Source organism: Zeugodacus cucurbitae, chromosome 5, assembly GCF_028554725.1.
Source record: "Zeugodacus cucurbitae isolate PBARC_wt_2022May chromosome 5, idZeuCucr1.2, whole genome shotgun sequence".
In the NCBI taxonomy this organism is placed as follows: domain Eukaryota; kingdom Metazoa; phylum Arthropoda; class Insecta; order Diptera; family Tephritidae; genus Zeugodacus; species Zeugodacus cucurbitae.
This window is the reverse complement of record NC_071670.1, coordinates 13,682,853-13,707,055: the sequence shown is the minus strand read 5'-3', so window position 1 is coordinate 13,707,055 and position 24,203 is coordinate 13,682,853. Positions and strand designations below refer to the sequence as shown.

Genomic DNA, 24,203 nt, shown 5'->3' with positions numbered 1-24,203 from the left:
ATAACTAAAGAGTCTAACTCGGTCAAACAAAGCCAAAGCGGCTTGCGTCCATTGCGTCGCACAGCAAAAAGCCACAAAGCTGAATAAAGCTAAGTAAAGGCAACTGTGTATTAAAACGAATAACAACAACAACAGCAACACATTTTGAGCCATAAATTATGCCATGCGCTGTGTTTAAGCCACTAGGCGTTTATCGGCGCACATCAAAGGGAACAAGTGACTGGAAAAGCTATGTGTGTGTTGTTATTGTTTGTGCGTTAGCAAATGGCAAGGCAAGCAACGTAAATGCACAAAACAAACTTGACCGCCTCAACGTCACTTTCAACCAAGTTGAGTAGTGTGCTGAAGCGGAGCATGTGTGCCAGTGAGTGCCTATGGGTCACGTATACGCCATGTTGCCCCAGCAAAGGGAGCACATGGGCACGCATTAAAATGCCGTCGAAGCCACAAAGCGGCAAATGGTGTATGAGTATAAGCATAGAAAAGCGAATTTCAACCAAAGTGAGGCATCTCTGCGGCAAATGTTTGAACAAAATCAATAAATATGTGTGTGCTAAGGAGCGTATGAGAGACGAAGTGGTGTGTAAAATCATTAGCTGAGTAACATTAGGCATATTGGTTGGCGATTAGAGGCATAGCAGACCTTTGTTGCTTCGGAAATGACGGCAGTAAGGTAGAAAAAGGCAAGGCAAATCAAAGTCAAGCGAGCAATTCCATTTGAGTTATGCAATCTATGAAAAGGAAATGAGAGATTTCGGTCCCCAAATAGTCGAAGTTTTGTGGTGGGAACAGCGGCAGTTGCGTATAAATATTTCGCAAATGTGAAGGGTAATCAAAGCGCATACATCTAATTACTTATGTATTGGACAATATTTATGCGGGAATAAGTAAGAACTTTGCGATTTATTAATGATGACAAATATTACTTGTTTGACGAGTATTTGTTAAATTTGTTGGTGAAGCAAGTGGCAGAATAGATATTACATATTATTACGTAACGAGTGATTAAATTGGACGATATAATGATGTTCTTTTAGTTACGGAATTTAGTAATAATTTTCTTCCTGAGTTCGCCACTCGCTAAAAGTAAACAAAGGTTAACTTACTCACACCTCGTAGAGTCTATTATTTCAACTATAAATAGATGAATAAGTGGAACTAGTCGGTAGAGTCGAAAGTCATAAGTCGTTCTAGACCGTCCCACCGACAGTTCGACCTTTCAACATATCGATATCCCTGCCTGTCCACTAAATCCGGTGTTACTAGCTGATTGTTATATCAAAGGAGGTCTCATGCTTTTAGAATCACAAGTTATCGGACTAGTTTAGCTCTGTAAGAGTACCTCTTCTTTGTTCGCTAAATCCGTAATATATTTAAGTAGACCGTTGCAATGACAGTAGTATATGGAAAGATTCGCTGACAGAGAGTTCGGCCCTGTAACCATTCATCTATCTCTTTGACTGTTCCCAAAAATCCATAGAAATTCCGCTCGGTTTGATTTCCCATCAATGATAGTCAAGCCCGACAGAAACTATTTGGCGACCGTTTTATGACACTACATTTACAAAACAAAAATATTCGACAAATAGCAAATAAGAAGCCTTCAGGCCACTCCACTGAGCGTGTCGCAATACGTGAAAACCTACAGTTGCTGCTGTTGAAGATCAAGAATAGGTTATGGCTGTCAACATTGATAATACGCAATTCGAAATGACCAGTAGCTGTGATAGATCACGAGCAAGCTATATTCTAAAAGCCGATCATTGTGTAAGCTGGTTCAGTTCACTTCTAGCTGGTTCGTTGTGAAGGTACACATTATAATTATAGCTAAAGGACATGTCAGTAAGCTTTTATATCCAGTTCAGGTTCTGGTCCAAAACACGGCTCTAATCCTTCTATTTATAAGGTTTTCCTTCAAAGTTATCAGTCCAAAATAACTATATAGACGACTTTCGAACGAACGGATTTTAGTATTGAGCTCATCTGGTGCAAACTCGAGGAACTTATTCTTGTTTTTCTTGACTTGAAGTCAAGTCAAGTCTTCTCTTTCATCTCTGTGCTGTTCGGTGAGAGTCTCAAAGTAAAGGCTTTAATAATGGTAGATCGGGAAGGAGGTTTATTTAGAAGCTGTAAGAAGCTCTACCTACTGTTTGGGAGCTGAGTTAATCTTTGACTCATCTGCACAACCAGAACGCATCAGTAATGGACTTTTGTGTTACGGAAATGGAATAGAAGTCATCAGCAACAGTCTTTTGTGTAAAGAATTCTACACCGTTCAATATTTATACATTTGGGATTTGTGATCTCATATCCATCACAGGAATATCACAAGATCTTTATGTTTTTCTAGACAAACAAAATATCACATATTCTATCGCTCTGATCTCACTTGCTTATTTTTCAAAACCATAAATTATTTTGTTGATATTTTTCTTCTCTAGAATACATAAAACATACACTGATACATATTAAATTGCCTTCAGACTGGCGAGTGCCGGAAAAATGCCACAAATCACATGGCACAGCTGCGAAGTGCCAGACGCAACAAACGCCAGAGGTGCTAACGGTGTATGCATACAATTTCGCAAACCATAACGGACATGTTCATGTGTTGCAACAATATGTGAGCAACATGTGGCATGCAAATTTTTCGTAGCAGTTACCTAACAGTATTTAATACCATAAGCATGCTTGCCATTTGCTCATATTCGTGTGTGAAGGTGTGTGTGTGCTTTCGAATTCCTACTGCGCTTAAGTGTTATCTTATATGTTTGAGTGAGCTGTGAGTATTTTATTAATGTTGAATTTCCACGAGCAACTTGACAAAAACAAATATTTCCGCTGCTAAGTTGCAGTTACGGTTGCAGGCAACAACTGTGTTGTGTCCTACATACACTCTCACATCTAGCTGCTGCTGTATTATACTTCGCTCCGGTTGCTGCAAGATTGGTAGCTTAAAAATACTTGTTTTCAGCTGTTGTGAGCATCGAGTGCAAGTGAGTCTGCAGTCGAACGTGTTGAGTACCCAACTGTCAGTTGACTTCTAGTGGGTTGGCTTAACACTTGGGAAAAGTAAACTCTTTCGGTTTTTATGTGGTTTATTATCACATATTTTTTATTCCAAAAACCTTTTTTCATAAAATCCAACAATGCGTGGAAAGCTGAAGACCCTCCTCGAATAATATCAAGGCCAATACTACAAGTTGGTTCTACTGTCTCTCTCAGCAGCGAGATCGAGCCGTCTTGTACAGATTTGAAATGTAATAAACTATCTTCCCTCACTTCAACCGGCTGTAGATGACTGCACAGAGAACGCAAAATTGATATACTACTCAGAAAAATTCCATTTTCGTTGGTTTTTATAAGTGAGAACACGCTATGAACAAGTCTCCATTAGGGAGCTCCATATAAATAATTTGAGAAATAACAGTTTTGCGGCTTTAAAACAATCAACGGCAGTAGTTTTTGCTTTTCGAGCGGAAGGAGTCGAGGGATGAAGATAGTATAACTTGCGAATCCGATACCAGAGGTGTGCATTGGGAGCACTGTATAAATGCCGATAATGATTCGAGATGACTCAGCCTCCATAGATGTTCGAAGTGTTCCAGAGAAGTTCGAAGAAATTCGAAGAAGGGTATGTTAAGCACTTTAGTCAGAAAAAGAAGGCAGTAAAGCTTCAAGAGTCCTATGAGGCAATTTAAGTACTGTACTTCCTGTACGAAAACAACAATTTCCAATGATCTGAGCACCGATACTTCAGGATTGAATCTCTCGAAGAAACCAGTCTTCTTCTACTTACTTTATCGGCTCTAACAATGAAGTTTTGTATTTTAACGAAACTAACTAGTCCTTGAGTGCCAGAAAGTGTACGATAGCAAACAACAAATTCGACAACAACAAGTATTAATTTGGTTGAGTCTACAGTTAGTATTCTTATAAAGCACGAAGTGTAGTAATTTGACAAAGGCTAATATATAACTTTCTAAGTGTCCAAAACACATGAGTGCGTTGGTTTTTGAGAACTTTTGCTACAACAACAACAACAATAAATTATTTTGCCATAACCACATTCTGAAAACTATATCAAGCATTTGTAAATGTTGACAATATTTACCACACTCATCTTTATACTATCACTCTTCTCTTCTTTATTACCATACTTCTCACATATTTTTGCCGTAATGATTCTGTTCTCTCACTCGCTACAAGTTTATCTGGATATGGGATACATTAATACTTGCTCCCCAGCAACAATTTGCATTTTAATGCATATACACCTACCTTGATGAGCGTCAATACGCCCTGGTGCGTCATAACCGGCGTACATACATACATACAAACACAATGTGAAACAAATAAAGATGTGTAAACAATGTATGAAGGAAAGGTATTCACCTAGGTTAGGGGTAGTCAGGATTTTCAAAACATCAAATTTTTTTTTTGCATTTTCGTATTTTGTATTTTCGTAGAATGAATAATAAACTCAGGCCTGAAACAAAGATTTTTTTTTAATTCGATTTTTTAAGACCATTTAACTGTTGATTTTTTCCGAACAGCTAGAAAAAAATTTCCTGAGGCCGCCATTATTTAAAAAAAAAAAAACTTCGATCAGGCCCAAGATTATCTATTTATAAAAGTAATCTTTTTTATCCGATTGGTTTTAGATGAATCTCCAAGGACTTATGATTGTCACCGCAAGGACCTTTTTTTAAAACTGGGTCAACACAGACAGTTATAACTTAGGAAATTATAATTTTTTTCTTACAAATTTTCGTGACCTTAAGTCAAACATTTTATAGTAATGCCATATTATTACTTTTGTAAAATAACATGATTTAATAGCAAAATTTCGTGCCTCTGACTACCCCTAACCCCTTAAGTAAAGGTTGGAGTCTTTTAAAGACGCATATTACTACTACAGCTTTGAGGATGTAAAATATACTCAAATAGTATAGTATTTGCAATAATAAAAATACCTGAATTCTAGTTTTCAATGAAAATTGGGTGCGAACTCTGAATTCATTTCTTTCACTCTACCGCTTTTTATTGGACTGCGGTACTTAAAAAAAAATACAACAAAAAGCAAGCTTTTGTCTTCGCCTCTCACAGACTCGCTCACAGTAATTCATGAATTTTAAAATTCATCTGAAAATTTTCATTTCCATATGTGGTACTTTTAGTTTTCTTTTACACGGAATTCAGCGAGGACATTCAAGGGCGATCAGAGCTGGGAATTGTATTAATACACGTTGAGAACGGAGCATCACGTAGAATTGTTGGCAATGTCAATAAGCGCTGCAATGCATGAAAAGCAACTTTATTTACAGCTGTGCGTATTAGGGTGGTACTTAAGTGCAGAAAAGAATTTGCATGAGACAATTTAATCATTTTAGGGCAATATAAGAGTTTATATGGGTCTTGGACTATAGTAGTGTATTTTAAACAAACAAAATTATTTTTTTCTCATATATAGGGTGCTGTTAAAATACGAAATAGAAATCGTGCGAGGCAGATTAAGCATATTGGGGCAATATAAGGCATATAGCAGTGTCGATTCTTTCATATTTGAAATTAAGAAATTATTTTTATTTAGAAAATAAGCTGTGCGAAGCAGGTTAAACATCTTAAAGCAGGAGAACAGCTTATATAGGTTGGCATCTGTTATATTAGTGGCAATTTTTTTATAATTTAAGTTTCTTATATTTTTTAGGGTCATCTAAGAGCCGCCTTAACTATCCCCAAGTGGTAAAAAATGTTTTTCATTTTATCTTGAACATGAATAATACGAAGAGTCATGTTAGTAATATCAAATATATTTAATGTTAAGTCTTAAGTACCACCCTAATAAAGGGTGATTTTTTAAGAGCTTGATAACTTTTTTTAAAAAAAAAACGCATAAAATTTGCAAAATCTCATCGGTTCTTTATTTGAAACGTTAGATTGGTTCATGACATTTACTTTTTGAAGATAATTTCATTTAAATGTTGACCGCGGCTGCGTCTTAGGTGGTCCATTCGGAAAGTCCAATTTTGGGCAACTTTTTCGAGCATTTCGGCCGGAATAGCCCGAATTTCTTCGGAAATGTTGTCTTCCAAAGCTGGAATAGTTGCTGGCTTATTTCTGTAGACTTTAGACTTGACGTAGCCCCACAAAAAATAGTCTAAAGGCGTTAAATCGCATGATCTTGGTGGCCAACTTACGGGTCCATTTCTTGAGATGAATTGTTCTCCGAAGTTTTCCCTCAAAATGGCCATAGAATCGCGAGCTGTGTGGCATGTAGCGCCATCTTGTTGAAACCACATGTCAACCAAGTTCAGTTCTTCCATTTTTGGCAACAAAAAGTTTGTTAGCATCGAACGATAGCGATCGCCATTCACCGTAACGTTGCGTCCAACAGCATCTTTGAAAAAATACGGTCCAATGATTCCACCAGCGTACAAACCACACCAAACAGTGCATTTTTCGGGATGCATGGGCAGTTCTTGAACGGCTTCTGGTTGCTCTTCACCCCAAATGCGGCAATTTTGCTTATTTACGTAGCCATTCAACCAGAAATGAGCCTCATCGCTGAACAAAATTTGTCGATAAACACATTTCGAACCGAACACTGATTTTGGTAATAAAATTCAATGATTTGCAAGCGTTGCTCGTTAGTAAGTCTATTCATGATGAAATGTCAAAGCATACTGAGCATCTTTCTCTTTGACACCATGTCTGAAATCCCACGTGATCTGTCAAATACTAATGCATGAAAATCCTAACCTCAAAAAAATCACCCGTTACATGTAAATATGCATATTGTAAGTATACGTTTGCACATCTGTTTACTTTGCGTGTTTCTGGAGTATTGTTTTATATTTTTTACGCTTATGAGAACATCCATACTACCTCTGGCGCATTAAACCGCAATGCTCGCAAAAAATTTCATATGTATTGTATATATTGCATAGAAATGGAATTGTATGTATTGGATATGCCCGATTTCGCATGAATTTTTGTATATATGCAGCGTTTTTTTTCTTATACACATGTCCTTAAGCTTGCTGGCTTACTAATATCACTGAGTGAAAATACGATTGAGACCATGGATTTTGCGCTTTCCGCTTTGATTTATGTTTTAATTCTTTATTTTTTTTTACATTTATTTCCACGAATTAAATTTCATACAACCCTAATATTGTTCCTACATTTCGAAACGGAACTCAAAATCTGAAGATCTTCTAAGCCCTACTGTTGTTGTAGTTTCATATTTCGTATATTTCATACATAAATACTGTTCAGTTAACAGTCCTTAGCTGGTTATAAATCAGGATCCAGTATGAATATGTATACCTGAGTGTTATCAATCATTATAGATTACTCGTAATTTTACCATTAAATCTATATATAGAACCTATATTAATTTCTTCTTCTTATTCATAAACTAACCCTTCGAATTTCACTTACTTGTAATATGATGTTTTCTAAAGGGTCCAGGTTCTATAAGGATTCCAAAGTCACCTATAATGGTAGTGCTTGTTTATTGAATGAACAGAATATTGGTAAAGTTTGTTTAATTTGGCGGAAGATGTTCGATAGTAAAGACAAATACTCTAGTTCTGTTGTTCAATACAAGCTCGGCGATGACTTACTCAATCCTAACTCCAATATGGGTATGTACTGTTCTATGACAAAAGTCTATCAACGAAATAAGAATGCATGAATTGTATGGAGTCGGTAGTCAGTTTTGTACCTCTTCTTTTCTCATACAGGATCAGCAGCCGAAGCCACAAGTAGTAAATTATACTTGGAAGGAATCAGATTATAACTATGAAATTTAGCCTTCCGATATTTAAACTGAGAGTGGACTATCAACAGACATCCACTGAATACATTTTCGCAAAGCATAGAATAAAACCAAAACAGCAATTTCAACAGACTTCAAACCCTTATGAATATTTTTTCCAGTAGGTAGCCACACAACTTGGCTGAGACAAAGGGCGCCATATTCCAATATCGCCAGTAAGTTGGCGGGTAATCTCATCTGTCAGTTACAAACTCGCGCATTTCTCACACACCCACACACTGCGGTCACTCAGCAGCAATACTTTTCCAATACAAAAAACGGTCTGGCGCCGCTTGAATGCAACTCACGCACTTGCAACCAGCCACTTGAAGAGTTGGCCAGGGTAAACTGTCAGGCACAGAAGCTAAAGATACCCTCACACTGAAAACAGTTACACACACTGCGCTCCAACGCTCTGCAGTTTAACGATAGAGGCTTGTGAACCGACCTTTGAATGCTAACAATATTTTTTGCCATCAACACTTTGGCCTTTGAATAAATGGGCTTTTTTTTCGGTACGAGACACTCGTGGGATGTGCGATTATTTAAGTTTTGTTGCCTTCTATTCAGTAGAAATGGCAAAGCGATGGAAGTTTGGTGGAGTGTTATTGGTGGAATGTATGCGGCAATCAGAAATGTGCCAAGACCGGACGCCAGTTTGATGAATTCTGCTTGGCAATGAAAACGAAATTTTTTCGCTGTATTTATAAATTTTATGAGTTTTAAAGCGGAAATGTTGCAGTGAGATGAATTTTTACAAAATACAAATCTTATTTTTTGACTTTAATTTTTAATCGAATTATAATCAAGTTGAAAATGAAATACAACCCTTCAACAAAGAACGTATTTGAAATTACGTACTAGACGGTAGATGTCGCTGCTGGCAACAAATAATCAAATGGCAATCATCTGATCAAAATTACAAACTTCTTATGAAAAGCAAAAAAACAATGTATAACAGCTGATCGATTATCGATCAATTAATTTGGCTGTGCGAAAAGACTATAAGTGAGTAATATTTAATGAAGTTAAGTTTAGTCTAGTTAATTTAAGTTAAGGTAAAATGGAACGTTCGTTCTAAATAAAGTCCCAATTAACCTCCTATGTCATTAATTTAATTTTGGATTTGTCAAAAAACTGCCTTCGGCAATTTACTCATAGTAATGATATAAATTAGTTTCAATTTAATTATTATGTGACTTTAGTAAGTTTGTTCGGGGTACTTTAAGACGTCTTGACACAGAGCGTTTCATGGAGATATTAAGTACAGCACTTAAGGAGTTTCTTATGAAATCTAAAAGATCGTTTAGTGGCTGTTATACTTCCAGATGTTGTATTTAGGAATAATTTATCAGAATTTCATTCAGTTGTAATAAATTTGGTCTGAATTTTTTCCGATTTTCTGGGCTCAGCTGATTCTAAGAGGGTACTAATTTATTTTTAAAGACACTCATGTGAGATCTAAAACATCTTTGTGTTTGTTTATAATTGTTTATCGCGGTTTCAATATTGATGTGAAATTGTCTCGCATATTTTTGATTACAATTAACCAGAGTTTACTTTTTTTTCTATCTATTCCTTTTCGTATTCTCTAACTATCTTTCATTCACCACAATATACTCAACTTTCATAGCGGAACTTCTTCACGGTTTACGGCTTGAAAAAAAAAATTTTCCTCAAATAATTTTAAATTTATATTCTTCAAACTGTTCCCAATTGCATGCACAACACTACGTGTAACACCCTCGTAAAAGCTTATCATTCAAAGAATAATTTATGAACCCTGTGTTTGGCCAACAAATCACGCCACAGGACAATTGCACACACCCACACACTGACTCATACACAGCGAAAACAAATATAAATTTTATTATGCCCACATGCACAACAAACGCTGCGAATACCCAATGGTGCCGTAGCTTAGCCAGCAAAATGTTATTTTTAATCAAGTCTTCTAATTTACGGCAACGTTCGAGAATTTTTGTTTGTTTTTCAGCATTTTGATGAGCTGAGTTCGCTGGGTTAGATGATGGCTGACGGATTATTTAACTTTTTTCTTTTACAAACACACGTTTCCTACACTCAACAATGTAAATTTCATGTGTGTGCTAATATCTCCATAGCTTTGAGGCACGTCTTTATCTTTACTTAGCTGTGGGAGTTTGGGGTTAACGGGCTGCCTATGTTTTGATAAACAGTAAGTAACGGAAGAGAGAGTTACCAACTTGTTTTATGTGATCAATCTTGTCTTCAATATTTTTATCACGGAATTCACATATCATGCCTACAGAGTATATTTTACTAAATAGGGTTGCCAAATATTTTAACAAAGAAATTGAATTGAATAAATCTGTAGAAATATTTCAATAAAAATTTTATGAATTCTTTTTCATTCCGTTCCTTACAATAAGGTTGGCGAAGCCTCTAGCTAAAGATGGTTTACTCTGTGTGTCATGTACACATTTTTTGTGTCTGTCTTCTTTAGAATACAGTGGTAGGACAACTAAGGGTACAATTATCCCAGCTGAACATTCAGTGCCTGCCAGGGATTACAATTTTCGCCATATTTTTATTTTCATGTATATTCTATTTACATATGTATATTTCTTGTCCTCTTGTGTATATGTAAACACCGTCGTATAACCAGAGTCAGCTGAATGCCACCTGAGAGGTTACTATTGTTGTATTTTGTATATATATCCAAATATTTGGTATTCACCAGTGGCATGCAGATAACAGGTGAACTAAGGCGCATACATTAGCATTTTTTGTTTGACAATATTCCAGCTTGTATGACAAACACGGAATAGTTTTTTATGCAATTTGGATGTCCAATTTCAACCTTTGAAACAACATTTTTGCTTTTACTTTACTTCGACTACTTTTGTAGTGCTAAAGAATTTGCTGATGAATGCAACTTTAAGTGCAATAAATTTGAGAAATGACAAAGTTGGGAAATTAAAATCGAAAATCGGAAATCAAGTTATAGTTGTGATTGCTGATTTTAAATCATAATCTGGCATGGAAAGAAAAATTCAGTTGAAGAAAATTGATGTAATAATATGGAGAACTATTAGAAATAGCTTTCCGTTAGTTTATAAAAGCTTTTTTTAAAGTTTTCATATTTTACATTCGTCTCACATATCATGCTTTAAAAAAGTGTTCGTCTGCTTAGAGAAAAGAGGTCACTCATACGCCCGGTACACCTTTCTATATTACATTTATGAAAAATAATATCAAATATTGAGAAAACGTCCAAATAATTTATTTAAATTTATTTACGTTTTTTCGTGCATTGTTCTCTCTTTCTATTTCATTTTTGCTTTCCTAAGTGGATCACTTTAATGAAAATATTACTCATACGCCTAGTACGATCCTCTCACATCTGTATCTCAATACTTTAAAAATAAATAAAATATATCCTTCTTCATCACTTTTTGTATTAGCAAAATCATTTTAAACGAAATGCTGAAAGTAATTGCCACAAATTATGTCATTTGCCAGTTTAGTAAGCTCATTCTGTCTCTCAACGATCTTCACATCGCTTCTTGACGAATGAAATAAAATAAAATAAAATAAAATAAAATAAAATAAAATAAAATAAAATAAAATAAAATAAAATAAAATAAAATAAAATAAAATAAAATAAAATAAAATAAAATAAAATAAAATAAAATAAAATAAAATAAAATAAAATAAAATAAAATAAAATAAAATAAAATAAAATAAAATTAAATTGAATTAAATTAAATTAAATTAAATTAAATTCATTATTAATTAATTACTATTAGAAACATTAATTAGATTTTTTTACTAATTTACTATAAAGACTTAGCTAAAAAAAATATAAGCTTAATTAAACCTTCTAACCTAATATGTATCTATTTAAATCAGAGTAAATTAAAGTATTTTTCAAATTAAGTACATTATTTGCGATGTACTCTGAACTATTTTATTTTATTAAAAAAAAAAAAAAACTGTTAAGTTCAGAATGAGTTTAGCTTCACAATTTTTGATTCGTTGACAGGTGTCAGAACCTTTCAGATTCGTAAAAAAATTGTGATATTAAGAATAGAAAAATATTAAATAGAATAATATTATTTATAAAATTGTATCCATTACTGCAACCAGCGTGAAACTGTTTTTTTCTGCACCCATCTAAACTTTGTTCAGTAAAAACGACACAAAAAAAATTATTTCCGCTCAGTGGAGCACAGTAAAATAAAATTTTGATTGTTTACACTTCCGAATTCGTTGCTTGAAGCTTTATGGATAGTTATAAAATGCGTCCCTCATATCTGCTGAATAAAAGCTAAATAAAAACACTAAACGAGCTGCAAATTTTATAATCCTCAAATGATACTTCCACATAACTACCCACTGTCGTACTAAATCCCATTACACCCCTGCGACAAAGCGCCACTATTTTCATGCATAATGACCGTCGCAGCGGGAAAGACGCTTAATATCCCAGTAGACATTGGTTGTCGAAGTAAAAAATGCAGATATATTAAAAATAAAAATACCGACAACAACAATGTGCTCTCTTATTTGTCTATGTATTTGTTTGTGCTTATAACTAAAGCAACAACAATGACAACGTCAGTATAAACGCGCAGTTAAATCACTGCACGCAGCGGAAATCAAGTAAAACATTAACTGTCACAGCAACAGCTCACTCGTTAAGCAACTATGAAAACACACATTTATTTATAAATATATAAGTATACGCTCATTGCCACACTTTCACTCGCTCGCTCAATCACTATTTATGCTCATTGCTATGCAGTGCTTGACACTCATATGAGAAGCGCAGAGTAATCATACGCCCTGTTGAGCCAAGTAAGCATTCGGCGATCGGTCGGTGGTCTGTGCGCCACTACAACACAGATGCGCATAGTTGTTGTTGTTAAGTGATAAATAGTGTTAGCGTTAGTGATGGATAGTGAAATATTTATGGAGTTATATCAAGTTTGAATGTGAATACGCCTTATATAACGATACTTTATTATGAAAATTGTTTTTACATATTTTTGGTAAACAAATTTCGGCGCGGCTTTTGAACTCTTATTTTTAATGTTTCAGTTATTTATATTAACAATGTGTCTTTGAAGAGTAGCATAAACAAAACAAGAAATTATGGCTGGAAAAAGATAAAAAAAATTAAAATTCCGAAATTTTTATTAAAAATTAAAATTTAATTATTAATTTAAAAAATATTAATTAATATATTTGAAAATGTAATAACCTTTAAATAAATATTATTTTATTTTAAACGAAAATGAAGTAAAATTTGAAGTAAAGAAAAATCAAGAAAATCAAGAATCAGCAAAATCAAGAAAATTAAATGGCTTTTACGAATACAATGAAAAATTAATAAAATTAAATTTTATAATTGAAAAAGAAAAGAAAGATGTTGAAAATCTTAATAAGAATATACATCTAATAATAACAGTAAATAATAGATTTTACCAAACACAAAATAATGTTTAATATTTAAAAATCAAAAATTGGGAAAATTGTGTGAAATATTAAAAAAAATAAGTAAAAAAAAGAAAATAATTATTATATAATATTAAAGGGTGATTTTTTAAGAGCTTGATAACTTTTTAAAAAAAAAAAACGCATAAAATGAAACGTTAGATTGGTTCATGACATTTACTTTTTGAAGATAATTTCATTTAAATGTTGACCGCGGCTGCGTCTTAGGTGGTCCATTCGGAAAGTCCAATTTTGGGCAACTTTTTCGAGCATTTCGGCCGGAATAGCCCGAATTTCTTCGGAAATGTTGTCTTCCAAAGCTGGAATAGTTGCTGGCTTATTTCTGTAGACTTTAGACTTGACGTAGCCCCACAAAAAATAGTCTAAAGGCGTTAAATCGCATGATCTTGGTGGCCAACTTACGGGTCCATTTCTTGAGATGAATTGTTCTCCGAAGTTTTCCCTCAAAATGGCCATAGAATCGCGAGCTGTGTGGCATGTAGCGCCATCTTGTTGAAACCACATGTCAACCAAGTTCAGTTCTTCCATTTTTGGCAACAAAAAGTTTGTTAGCATCGAACGATAGCGATCGCCATTCACCGTAACGTTGCGTCCAACAGCATCTTTGAAAAAATACGGTCCAATGATTCCACCAGCGTACAAACCACACCAAACAGTGCATTTTTCGGGATGCATGGGCAGTTCTTGAACGGCTTCTGGTTGCTCTTCACCCCAAATGCGGCAATTTTGCTTATTTACGTAGCCATTCAACCAGAAATGAGCCTCATCGCTGAACAAAATTTGTCGATAAACACATTTCGAACCGAACACTGATTTTGGTAATAAAATTCAATGATTTGCAAGCGTTGCTCGTTAGTAAGTCTATTCATGATGAAATGTCAAAGCATACTGAGCATCTTTCTCTTTGACACCATGTCTGAAATCCCACGTGATCTGTCAAATACTAATGCATGAAAATCCTAACCTCAAAAAAATCACCCGTTAGATATTTTTCATGATAAAAAGTAAAAGCAATTCAAATATTCAAAAATAAAATTTATGGAATAATATAAAAATGTTTTCCTAATATGCCATCATCAAAAGCAGATTAGATAAATTATAATAAAAAAATATTTATCAAAAATATAAATAGAAAAAATAAAAGAATTTATTTAAACATAATTATTAAACAATATTTGTAAATTGTCACTTAAAAGTTATTTTAATACATCTTTTTCTTAATCTAAAATAATTGTATGTGACTAAAAATAACAATTGCCAGAATTATGTTTCCGGAAAAAAAACAATAAAATGTTTAATGTAAATAAAATATAAATAAATAGTTCAATTTATTCAACTATTAAAATGATAAAAGAACATGAAATAAAACTAAAATAAAAATAAATAAATTATAAATTATAAATAATAAGCAATAAAAAATACAAATAATATTTTATATATTATAGGTATTTTCAAATGCATAGCCATATATTGACATCGACGCACACATACTATTCTATAAGGAGACAATACAAATTATCCACTAACCATTGAATGCTCCTCCTCCAATTAATCCACGCAATTTATCAGTTTTTCTCCTTCAAATGCAGTCAATTTATCATGCAATAATCGAAACAAATTTATTGTCCACAAAATGTAGCACAACAAAAACGCCGTAGTTTATTATTGGAGAAGTGAATGAAATGGAAGAGAAGAGTGCAGATGCGCTACTTATAAGAAGAAATGCTTTGCTAAAAATTGCAAAAATGTAGGCTGTTGTTATTGTTGTACAGTATCAAGTATAGCTAGCGGCAAATGCACTTAAATAAGATGATACTTAAAGTGGAACAAGCACTTGTCGTAGTGACAGCTGTGAGAAATTAAGTGTTCAAGGCGAAACTACAAACATGAAAAAGTGGCAAATAATGAGAAAAATTATGTTATTATTGCATAACACTTCAATAAAGAGAGAGAGGAAATAGTAAGAAGACATTATCACCGCGATGGAGCTTTCTGTGATTGATCTCACATGTGTAGACTTTGAAATGTATTTTGGACGTAATGGTTTGGTCAGATATTTCAATCACCTTCAAAACAATTAATAAGTTTAAAAATAAAATATAATAAAATTTGAAAAAAAAAAACACGTATATAGTCCCGAAAATTCTCACAACTCAACTCTGTTTAAAGCGAAGTTGAAAATTAACTAATTGTAAGAAAAAACGTTTGGTCTCATTAAATCGGAAGAAAATATCAAAATCTCGTAATAATAAAATTCCGACGTAGTCCCGAAAGAATCACGTATAAGATTTGTTAAATAATATTTGAAAACGACTAAATTGTTTTCAAACCGGTATTGTACCGAAATGAATTATAAATGAAACATGAAACATGAAAATGGCTAAAAATCGTTAAAATATTTCCAAGAACACGTTCTAAAAATGTGGGAGTTATAAAATTTCAAAATCATGAAACAGCCCCTAAATAACACCGTGACAAAATTATTAAGTTGTGGAAAGGTTAATATTTCCAAACCCGTTGTAGTCTCGAAATAAAATCGTAATATGACCAGAGGTTGATGAAAATCATTGAAGGATAATTATCAAATAAATCACCTAAAATGAACTATCCACTCTTTTTGCACGTCACAACTTTCGTCCTTAGTTATATATGTATATTATTCAAGAAGTCCACTCATGTCGTCCTCAACATTTCCATCCTCTAATTAACTGTGAAAAAAGTTTTCATATCCAAACACCCAAAGGATAATTAATGCATAATTTGCACGCCATTAGACCATAACTTTCTGAGTGCCAAGGGAAGAAGAAGGAAAAAAACAAATTAACTAAGAAATTTGTGTCGAAGTGATAATTTAATTAACATTTGTAGCAATATATACGTATTTACTTAAATGGATATACATAGGTAGGGAAAAGGCGAAATATATTTATATCAGACAAGTGAGAGTCAAAGCTTAAGTGAACAGTGAGAAAGAAAGTTAACGAAAAAACTATAATTGTTTTACGAAATTGCGTTTTCTTAAGATTTTCTTTATCACTCCTCCTCTTTCCTCAATCTGCTTTTTATACTTTTGTAACCTTCGTTCACACAAACCCAAAAGCAATAAAGACGTCATTTTTGCTTCCTCCGTTTATCACCATGTACAACAACCGCCATCATCAATTCACCACAATCATTTTGTGCATTTTCCTTCCGTCTTTCATCCTGCCAATGACGTTAACAAGCTAATTAAATAAAATAAAATATTTTTCTCACACAATTCACTTATTAACAAGCCTGTGAACTTGCCGGCCAACTGTGGGACCCCACTTAGGGCAGCGCCGCTCAATTCAATTAAATTCAATTCCATGCAACCGTTGTCTCTTCTTGTGTCTGACACGAGTTCCTTGTATATTTTTATGCGCCGCATGTCGTTTAACCCGTTTGCATCCAATCCTTCAGCCACACGGCGCGAGTCCATCTTATCACTTCATTGTCTGCACCATTTATCTTCGGCATGCTTTTGACTTTCCTTTTGTTCTAACACAATCCTTTGGAGAGCATTCATTGACACTCCCCACCCGTGACTAATGCATGATCGATATAGATATACATATGTACCGGCTCATGTACTCACGAAAATAAAAGACTTTTGAAGTGTTTTGATTTAATTCGGCTTTGTTTTGGGTTCAAAATGCGCGTCTATTAAGGATTTTCTGCATCAGCCCACACATTTTTCATAAATTTTCGCTTTATCTCCCACACTCAGCGCTTTGTGTGTACATTTTTACTTCACTGCCTGCTTATAAGCCTTTTTGTTTGTATTCATACCTTTCTGGGCCCAGTTATATGTTCGCTAGAACTTTCACTGGTTTTGGTCCTTCATTTGCAGGCTTAGCGTTAATGCCTACGCACCGCTTTCGTCGTCAACTCTTCTACACCTAGATTCATCACCCTGCAATTTTAGCTGCCTTGTCTACGCTTCTTACCTTCTCATTACGCGTTTCTAATTTATATATCTGCTCACGTTGCTGCTTTGGCTCTGGATTAACGATCTCTACTTCGTTAAGCCACTGTGTATATAATACATCTGCTACAACAATTTTTTCCCCCACTCGCTTTGACTCATTCTTATTTCTCTCTTCCTTAACTGTTTTGTCCCTTCATTGGCAGACTCTGGTTCGGTAGACTTCGCTTTTATATGGCCTGGTAACCGCTCTAATCCGCTCATCCTCACTTCCTTTAACCCATCTCTTCTTTATGTTCATAACTTTAACGGCTTGCCTCGATTTCCGTGAATTTCACTACCCTTTACGCTACTGGAATTTATAATCGCATTTCCTTGCATTTATTATACCCTCGTCTATTTACCGTGAATTCAGAAAATTTGTCAATAATTTCAGCATCCTCTTTCGGTATTCGGCCGGCCAACATGCTTAGTGAGTTGTTAAGTGTTTTGCTATGTTTTATCAGCCTTTTTGGGTTTAAATTTGACTGCTCAGCAATGTAGTACCATTTTTTGTTGTCAACAGCTATATTTTGCTGTCATTTCAAACAGAGTTTGAGTTTATAATTTCTTTGACTTCCCTTTACCAATAAGCCTGATGTAGGCTCGCCACTGCATCCGATATCTCATTGCTTACATTTTCCTTATCAATTTCACATATCATCATACCTTTGTTCTTGAATCTTCCTCAATTTACCGTTACTAATTTATATGCTAAGCACATGCCGACCTTCTTGTAATCAAATATTCTTTTTTTTTTCTTTGCTCTTTGTCAAATAACCGTTTATGGCGACTTTTCATTCTATTATAAATTCTAAGCCCACAAAATCAAAGTTAAGTTCACGCACATACTCACAGTTACATTTATTCTAATGCAACTTACTTTCTGCCTTTGTTTAGAGACTTTGTGACCTACGACAAGCTTTAAGGTTATGTTAGTGTAATCTATCGTAATTCTTGTACTAGCCATAATTAAACCCAAAAAATGGTATACCCAGAGAGTATTAAAGAGTGTTCATGCAGAGCAACCAAACTGTCTTTAGAAACAGCTGAAGTTTTTAAAAGGCAGATGTGAAAAAGTTCAATTTTAACAGTCTGATAATCTCTAAGAGAACTTTCGAACCAAGGTAAGAATTTGTCATCCGTTAAATAAATAATAAAAATCCTCACTGTGTTTAATTTCAGGGAACACCTAATATTTAAATAGAGATAGTAGTAACCACGATGTGCAATTCCGCTTCATAAAACTCTAATTTATGGAAGTCTATCGAGTTGGATACTTACAAGAACCACAAACAATTCGATAGCCTAACATACTCTTTACAGACTGTTCCCACAATAGTCGGTTCTACGTAAGCGGAACAGATCTTGATACTTATCAGGCCAAAGATTGTCGATTCGGCATTACTTCCTCAGAAATCAGGATGGAAACTTTATATAGTAACCGGTAATCACATTCATGCCATCAAAACCTTAGCACAACTTTCAGTGGAAACGACGTAAAGGCATCTTCATTAACATTAACTTTAACTTCACTATAGAGGCACGCTCGAGACTTATTTTTTTCTCTGAGGTCGGTGCTGGCCGACGATAGATTGGTGGCACTATTCTGCCAAGCCTTCTCAACTCCTGTTCATTATAGCCTTGGTAGGTGCTTTGTCGATCTATAATAACGATTTAAGAAAACCGATCGTTGTTATAACCTCCAATGGTATCGGGTGCTCTTTCTGCTATGTCAATCAAGGTCATTCAATAAACTTTTGAATGAACTCAACACAACTTTTGGTTTAGCTTCCAATCCTTAATTTAGTACTTTAAAACTAACTGCATTAGGGTTAATTACTTTAAAAGATTAATTGGTATACTTGTATCAAAGAACCTTACCATCTGGTGTACTATTCAAATTTAATTTTTCTGATTTTTGTATTTTTTATTTTTCGCTACTACAACCCTGTGTAGACTTCAATCAGCACGTTATTTACATTCGTTAAATCATTTTCTCTGCTGTTACAGCATTTGCAGTCATTAAAAAGTTGTTAGTTTTCATTTCTTGTCGATTTCGTATTTCATCGCTCATCTGTACATACATTGATTATGCCAGTATATTGAGAGCTCTAAAGTGATCGGACAGGAAAGGAAATAATTCCGTATGAGAAACTCAACTAATTCGAGGGGTTGAGAAGGGAAATGAACGAAATTTCTGAAAATATAAGCTCAACTACACTTTCAGTGTTAATTAAAAGCTCATCGAATCCTACAATTTCTTGGAAACATTCGTTCAAAGAATAATCTCAGTAGAATTCTGAAATTTATCGGAAAGAAAGAGGATTTATGAAAAGTGTTTTCTGTTCGACCATACGAAGTGATGGTCATTAGGGAATTTCTCTTCTTTACGTCATAAGTTTCCTTCCTAAGGCTGGATCACAAGCGTTATAACCAGTACAATGATTACCTTCGACTGGTTTACATCTTCATTTATTCATCATTCGAACAAATGGAACTACCTTAATATATTTCTTTCGAGTATACTTGCAGAGGATCAGTGCATATTAGACATCCGTGTTACTAAATCTCTCCTTGAATGGTCTTACAAAAGTAGACATCCAGAGCAAAATCGATTTGAAAAGTTCCGAGACCATTTTATAAATAATCTCACTGGATTAAGATGAGAATCTCAATAGAACTCGATATTGATAATGAGGTAATAAAGATTCGATAAAATATTACAAATTATTGTATGTATAACTTCACGTCAAGAGATCATTTATTTGAACGCAAGGAAGATGCTCTTTCGAAGTAGTAGTGCCAAATGAAGCTAATTAGTCCCTTCCATAAAGAAAATATATGCAGTAATAAAGTCCTTTGGGATTTACTAAGGCTCCAAACTAACAGTGCCAATGGTTTGAGTTCGATTACCCTCTCTATATGATCAACAGACTTATACTGCATTTCACATAAGTTAGTAAATTAGCTCGAAGATAGCCCACGATATCGATAACGATAACGAAAGGTGATATAATATTAATCTGGAGGAAAAAGGGTACTTCGAAGCAACTCGAGTGGATTTACAAAAGAAAGTTTGTTGAAGTTCTTGTTCAATCGTCCACTGTAAAAAGTATATTTTTGCAATATCTCAGCTGAGGATTGATAGATTGCTTTCACAAAAAATAATGGGAACTGTTAAAAAATTTTTAGAAATGTTATTTCGAGTTTGTTGCTTCAATTGATAGATAGATAAGGATGAATAGGTAGTGATAGATGGATCTCTAAAAACATCTTCTCCTCTCGGTTTGCTATGAGCTGAGTTTTTTCAAGATTTTAGCGAATGGTCTAGGTATTAAATTTTAATTAAATAATTAAATTTTAGTTAATGCTAAATTTAATAAGAAGTAAAAACATATCGGAATTTCGTATGCTAACTAAAACACATTATTTGCTAATATCGTTTTAGGTATGTGACATTTGTAAATGCGCCTGAATGTAGGCAACGTTTCACTGTCATTGTTAAATTGCAGTTGAGATTGGAAACTAAATATATATGGACTTCTATATACATAGTGGGATTTGCAACATTTCAGCAAAAGTAGTACTGAATAGGCTTGTTAATTTGAGAGAATTTAAATTGTATTTTAGAAAAATATTAATTTACTACCAATTAAATACTACTTGTGAGCAATAGTTTCTTTTTGATCAGATTTTACATACCTTCGGGTTTGCTATGACTGTGTTGACTCACAATAGCGTAATGATTTTAATATCGATTTAGGTATTTGACTTTAGCTTAAATGTAGGCAATGTTTTACTACTATATAAGTGAGTATAGTATAATAAAGTTTAATAAAAACCCCATTAAAATGTTAGCTTCATTTTAAAAAAATTTACATAAAATTTACACATCGTACACGAAAAGGTTAAGCCACTTAATTTCTTAAAGTTCAAAGAAGGCGAAGTTTTATACTCCTATAAATACCTACATGTTTCTGAGCAATAGAAGCCTAACCTTGTACAATGTTTGTGTTTTTTGTACATAATGAGTAGAACCGAAAGCTGGTCATACAAAATGTTGGCCATATGTTAAACAATGGATATATGTATCTAACATATAATATAGACTTTCTTTCCATATTTGGTTAGGTATGAGACTTTGCTAAATGAACCCTAAATGTAGGCAACGTTTTAATGTTTAAAAGTTCTTGTGCTGTCTTTTGAAATTATTTGGAACTAAAAAATTACATAATATAATATTTTGATTCAAAATATAGGAAAAAGATAATTTATGAAAGTCAGTGTATAAAAATATAAGTATAAGTGTAATATCATATTTTTTGTTCGCCTCCATACGATATAGAGGGACTCTTTTGAAATTCTGTCCCGATAGTAAAATTTTAAATTTTGTATTAATTCCTGTATTATGTTCGATTTATGGAAGGAAATTTGTATGAAATTTAATTCTATTGCCAATTCAATAGTTTGAGTTATTGAGATCTTCGAGTTATGGAAGTCCCACTATATATTTAAAATTCACGCTTTTAATGCTCTTCAGTAGTACCAACAATATATTTAATTATATTACACAGTAAGTTTAGCGCAAGAATAGATCAATTTGCGTACCGTGCTACCCAACCAAATTGTTTTTTAATATCAAATATAATTACTATGTGCCCCACAAGAACCTCATGCATTAATATAAATATTTTTACTGATTCTCCATTAAAAATAAAATTTTTATCAATTTTATTTATTTCCTTTATCAATTCACGCTCGACAATGTGTCCTTGCCCTTGTATTTATTTTCAGTGACGCTACTTAATGTCAACCAAGGTTAATCCACTCAGACGACGAACTCTAGTCGCGCGCCTGTAAACAATTTTCGTTTAAATTTTGCGAGTCAACGCGGATAAAAAAGGCACAACTCGAAATTGAGGTGAAGTTAAACGAAAAAAGGTTCTCTGAGCTATAAATTTTCTACATATAATATACATCTTCTTTATGTAATATATCTATGTAGACTTAGATAATATATACACAAAATAAAGTCACTCACGCAGATAAGTTTATTAAAACGTATCACTTGGCTTAGACAAGGCATTCATTTGTCTTTTCTTGACGCTTACTTCTATGTACTCGTAATATATATAAATATGTACTTATGTACATAACGATTTCCCCCAACTTGTATGAACAACAACGTGCAGTCAGGCGGCAGGCCAACAGACACACTTTCAATTATGTATGTATATACAGAGCTTGAGCACTTTGTAAATATATATTTTCATATTTATATACACACAACATGGTTTAAATATTTATCAAATACAGTTATGTTTATATGTGTGTCTCGTGCTATACATAGTCATTTTTTATTGCATTCTCTCTCATTTGCCACACTTTCACACTCACCTGTCATGCGGCGCTTTATCCTTTTCACCTTCATGTTGCGTATCCGCCAGCGCGACTGTCGTTTCGCTGTCATTTTTCTTATCCTTCGGTTTGATGTTGTTGCCATCGCCGCCGACAGTTGTGCTCTGGCCTTGTGCGTTGTTGTTGTGACTGCTGGCAATTTCTGTGCTGTCGCCACTGCTGACGGCGTGTTTATCCTGGTTCTCGGTCATGCTGTCGATTGCTAGACGTTTAAACTGTTTGTTGTTATTGTTGTTTCATATAAAATTTGTTTTTTATATTTTTTATGCACCTATTTTTATTTAATTACGTTTAAGCCACACTTTCCGCACTTGCACAAATTAGCTTCTTTTAATTAGTTGGCGCTGTTGCGCTTATATAATCACTTGAATAATTTGCAATCACTCTTTGAACTGGTATTACAGGTGTATGCTGTGGCCTATAGCCAACATAGATAACTCTCAATCACTTTTTGTAGTTTTTATGGCTTCGCTGCTGTTGGTAATTTATCATATGTATACCGCTGGTTGGGTGGGGCGTATGAGCAACGCTTTCAATGCATTTGAAAGGTTTTCAGAAATTTCAGCTCATATCATTTTATATTCTTTATTAATTATATAGTGATTAATTATTTTTCTCAAAGACGATGTATCACTTGTTGGTCGAATTTCAAAAGTCTGCCTTTGAATGCCTGTAAAAAAAATAAAATAATAAAATGTTAAATTTTTTTGTAGAATTTTTCGACATTTATTTATTTCTTTTTATCTTTTCTATAACTCCAAACTATGCTTCTAATTAATTAGTTCGAAAAAATTAAGTTCAATATCTTTTCGTCGAATTATTAAATAATTATTTATTAAAATATTTTAATTTATCAAATAAAAATATCAAATATATTAATTGTTTAAAGTACTCTTTTCTGCTTTTACTCCTTCCCACAATCAGAGTGATTGCTACCCACTCACTACCCACTCTCAATTACTAATTTATTTCGCGCTGTGTAAAAGGTCACGCCTTTTGTAATTAATTGTTCTCTTTCTTTTAACCGCTTCACCTCAGGCATTTGCACTGTCTGTGCGCCACACAAAGTTCACGACTATAAAAGCCTATAAAGTATTTGCTTTTAGTTCATTTGCTCCGACTTCAACGGAATATATTTCATTACATGCTATGTTTTAGACAATAATTTTTAAATGAAGGACAAGATGGTGTTGTGTGTTTAAAGGTAAAATATTTCAAGGGAAGTCATTGCTTCTGCTCACGTCGAATATCATAAAAGCCGTCCGAATCCGAAATATCTTAACCATAGTTTTTTTGTGGTTTGTTATCAATATTGATTTACCACCATATTCGACCTGGATAACGGAGAGTGAAATACCATGCAACTAATAATTACAGATAAAAGACAATACTTTGAGCAAGATCCTTTTTAATCCAACCCAGTACTAAACATAATATACAAAAAGTCTTGAGATCGATTGACAAATTATA

The 24,203-nt window shown here is 33.7% G+C and overlaps 1 protein-coding gene across 1 annotated transcript in view; it reads right to left on the bottom strand.

Moving 5' to 3' along the window:
• Positions 1 to 23,357, bottom strand: part of LOC128921945 (ABC transporter G family member 5-like) — a 55,988-nt gene extending 32,631 nt beyond the window's left edge. The window contains exon 1 of the mRNA XM_054231003.1: positions 22,713 to 23,357. Coding sequence (XP_054086978.1) covers positions 22,713 to 22,924 — 212 coding nt within the window. The 5' untranslated portion in view covers positions 22,925 to 23,357. The remainder of the gene's footprint in view (positions 1 to 22,712) is intronic.
• Positions 23,358 to 24,203: the final 846 nt, after the last annotated feature.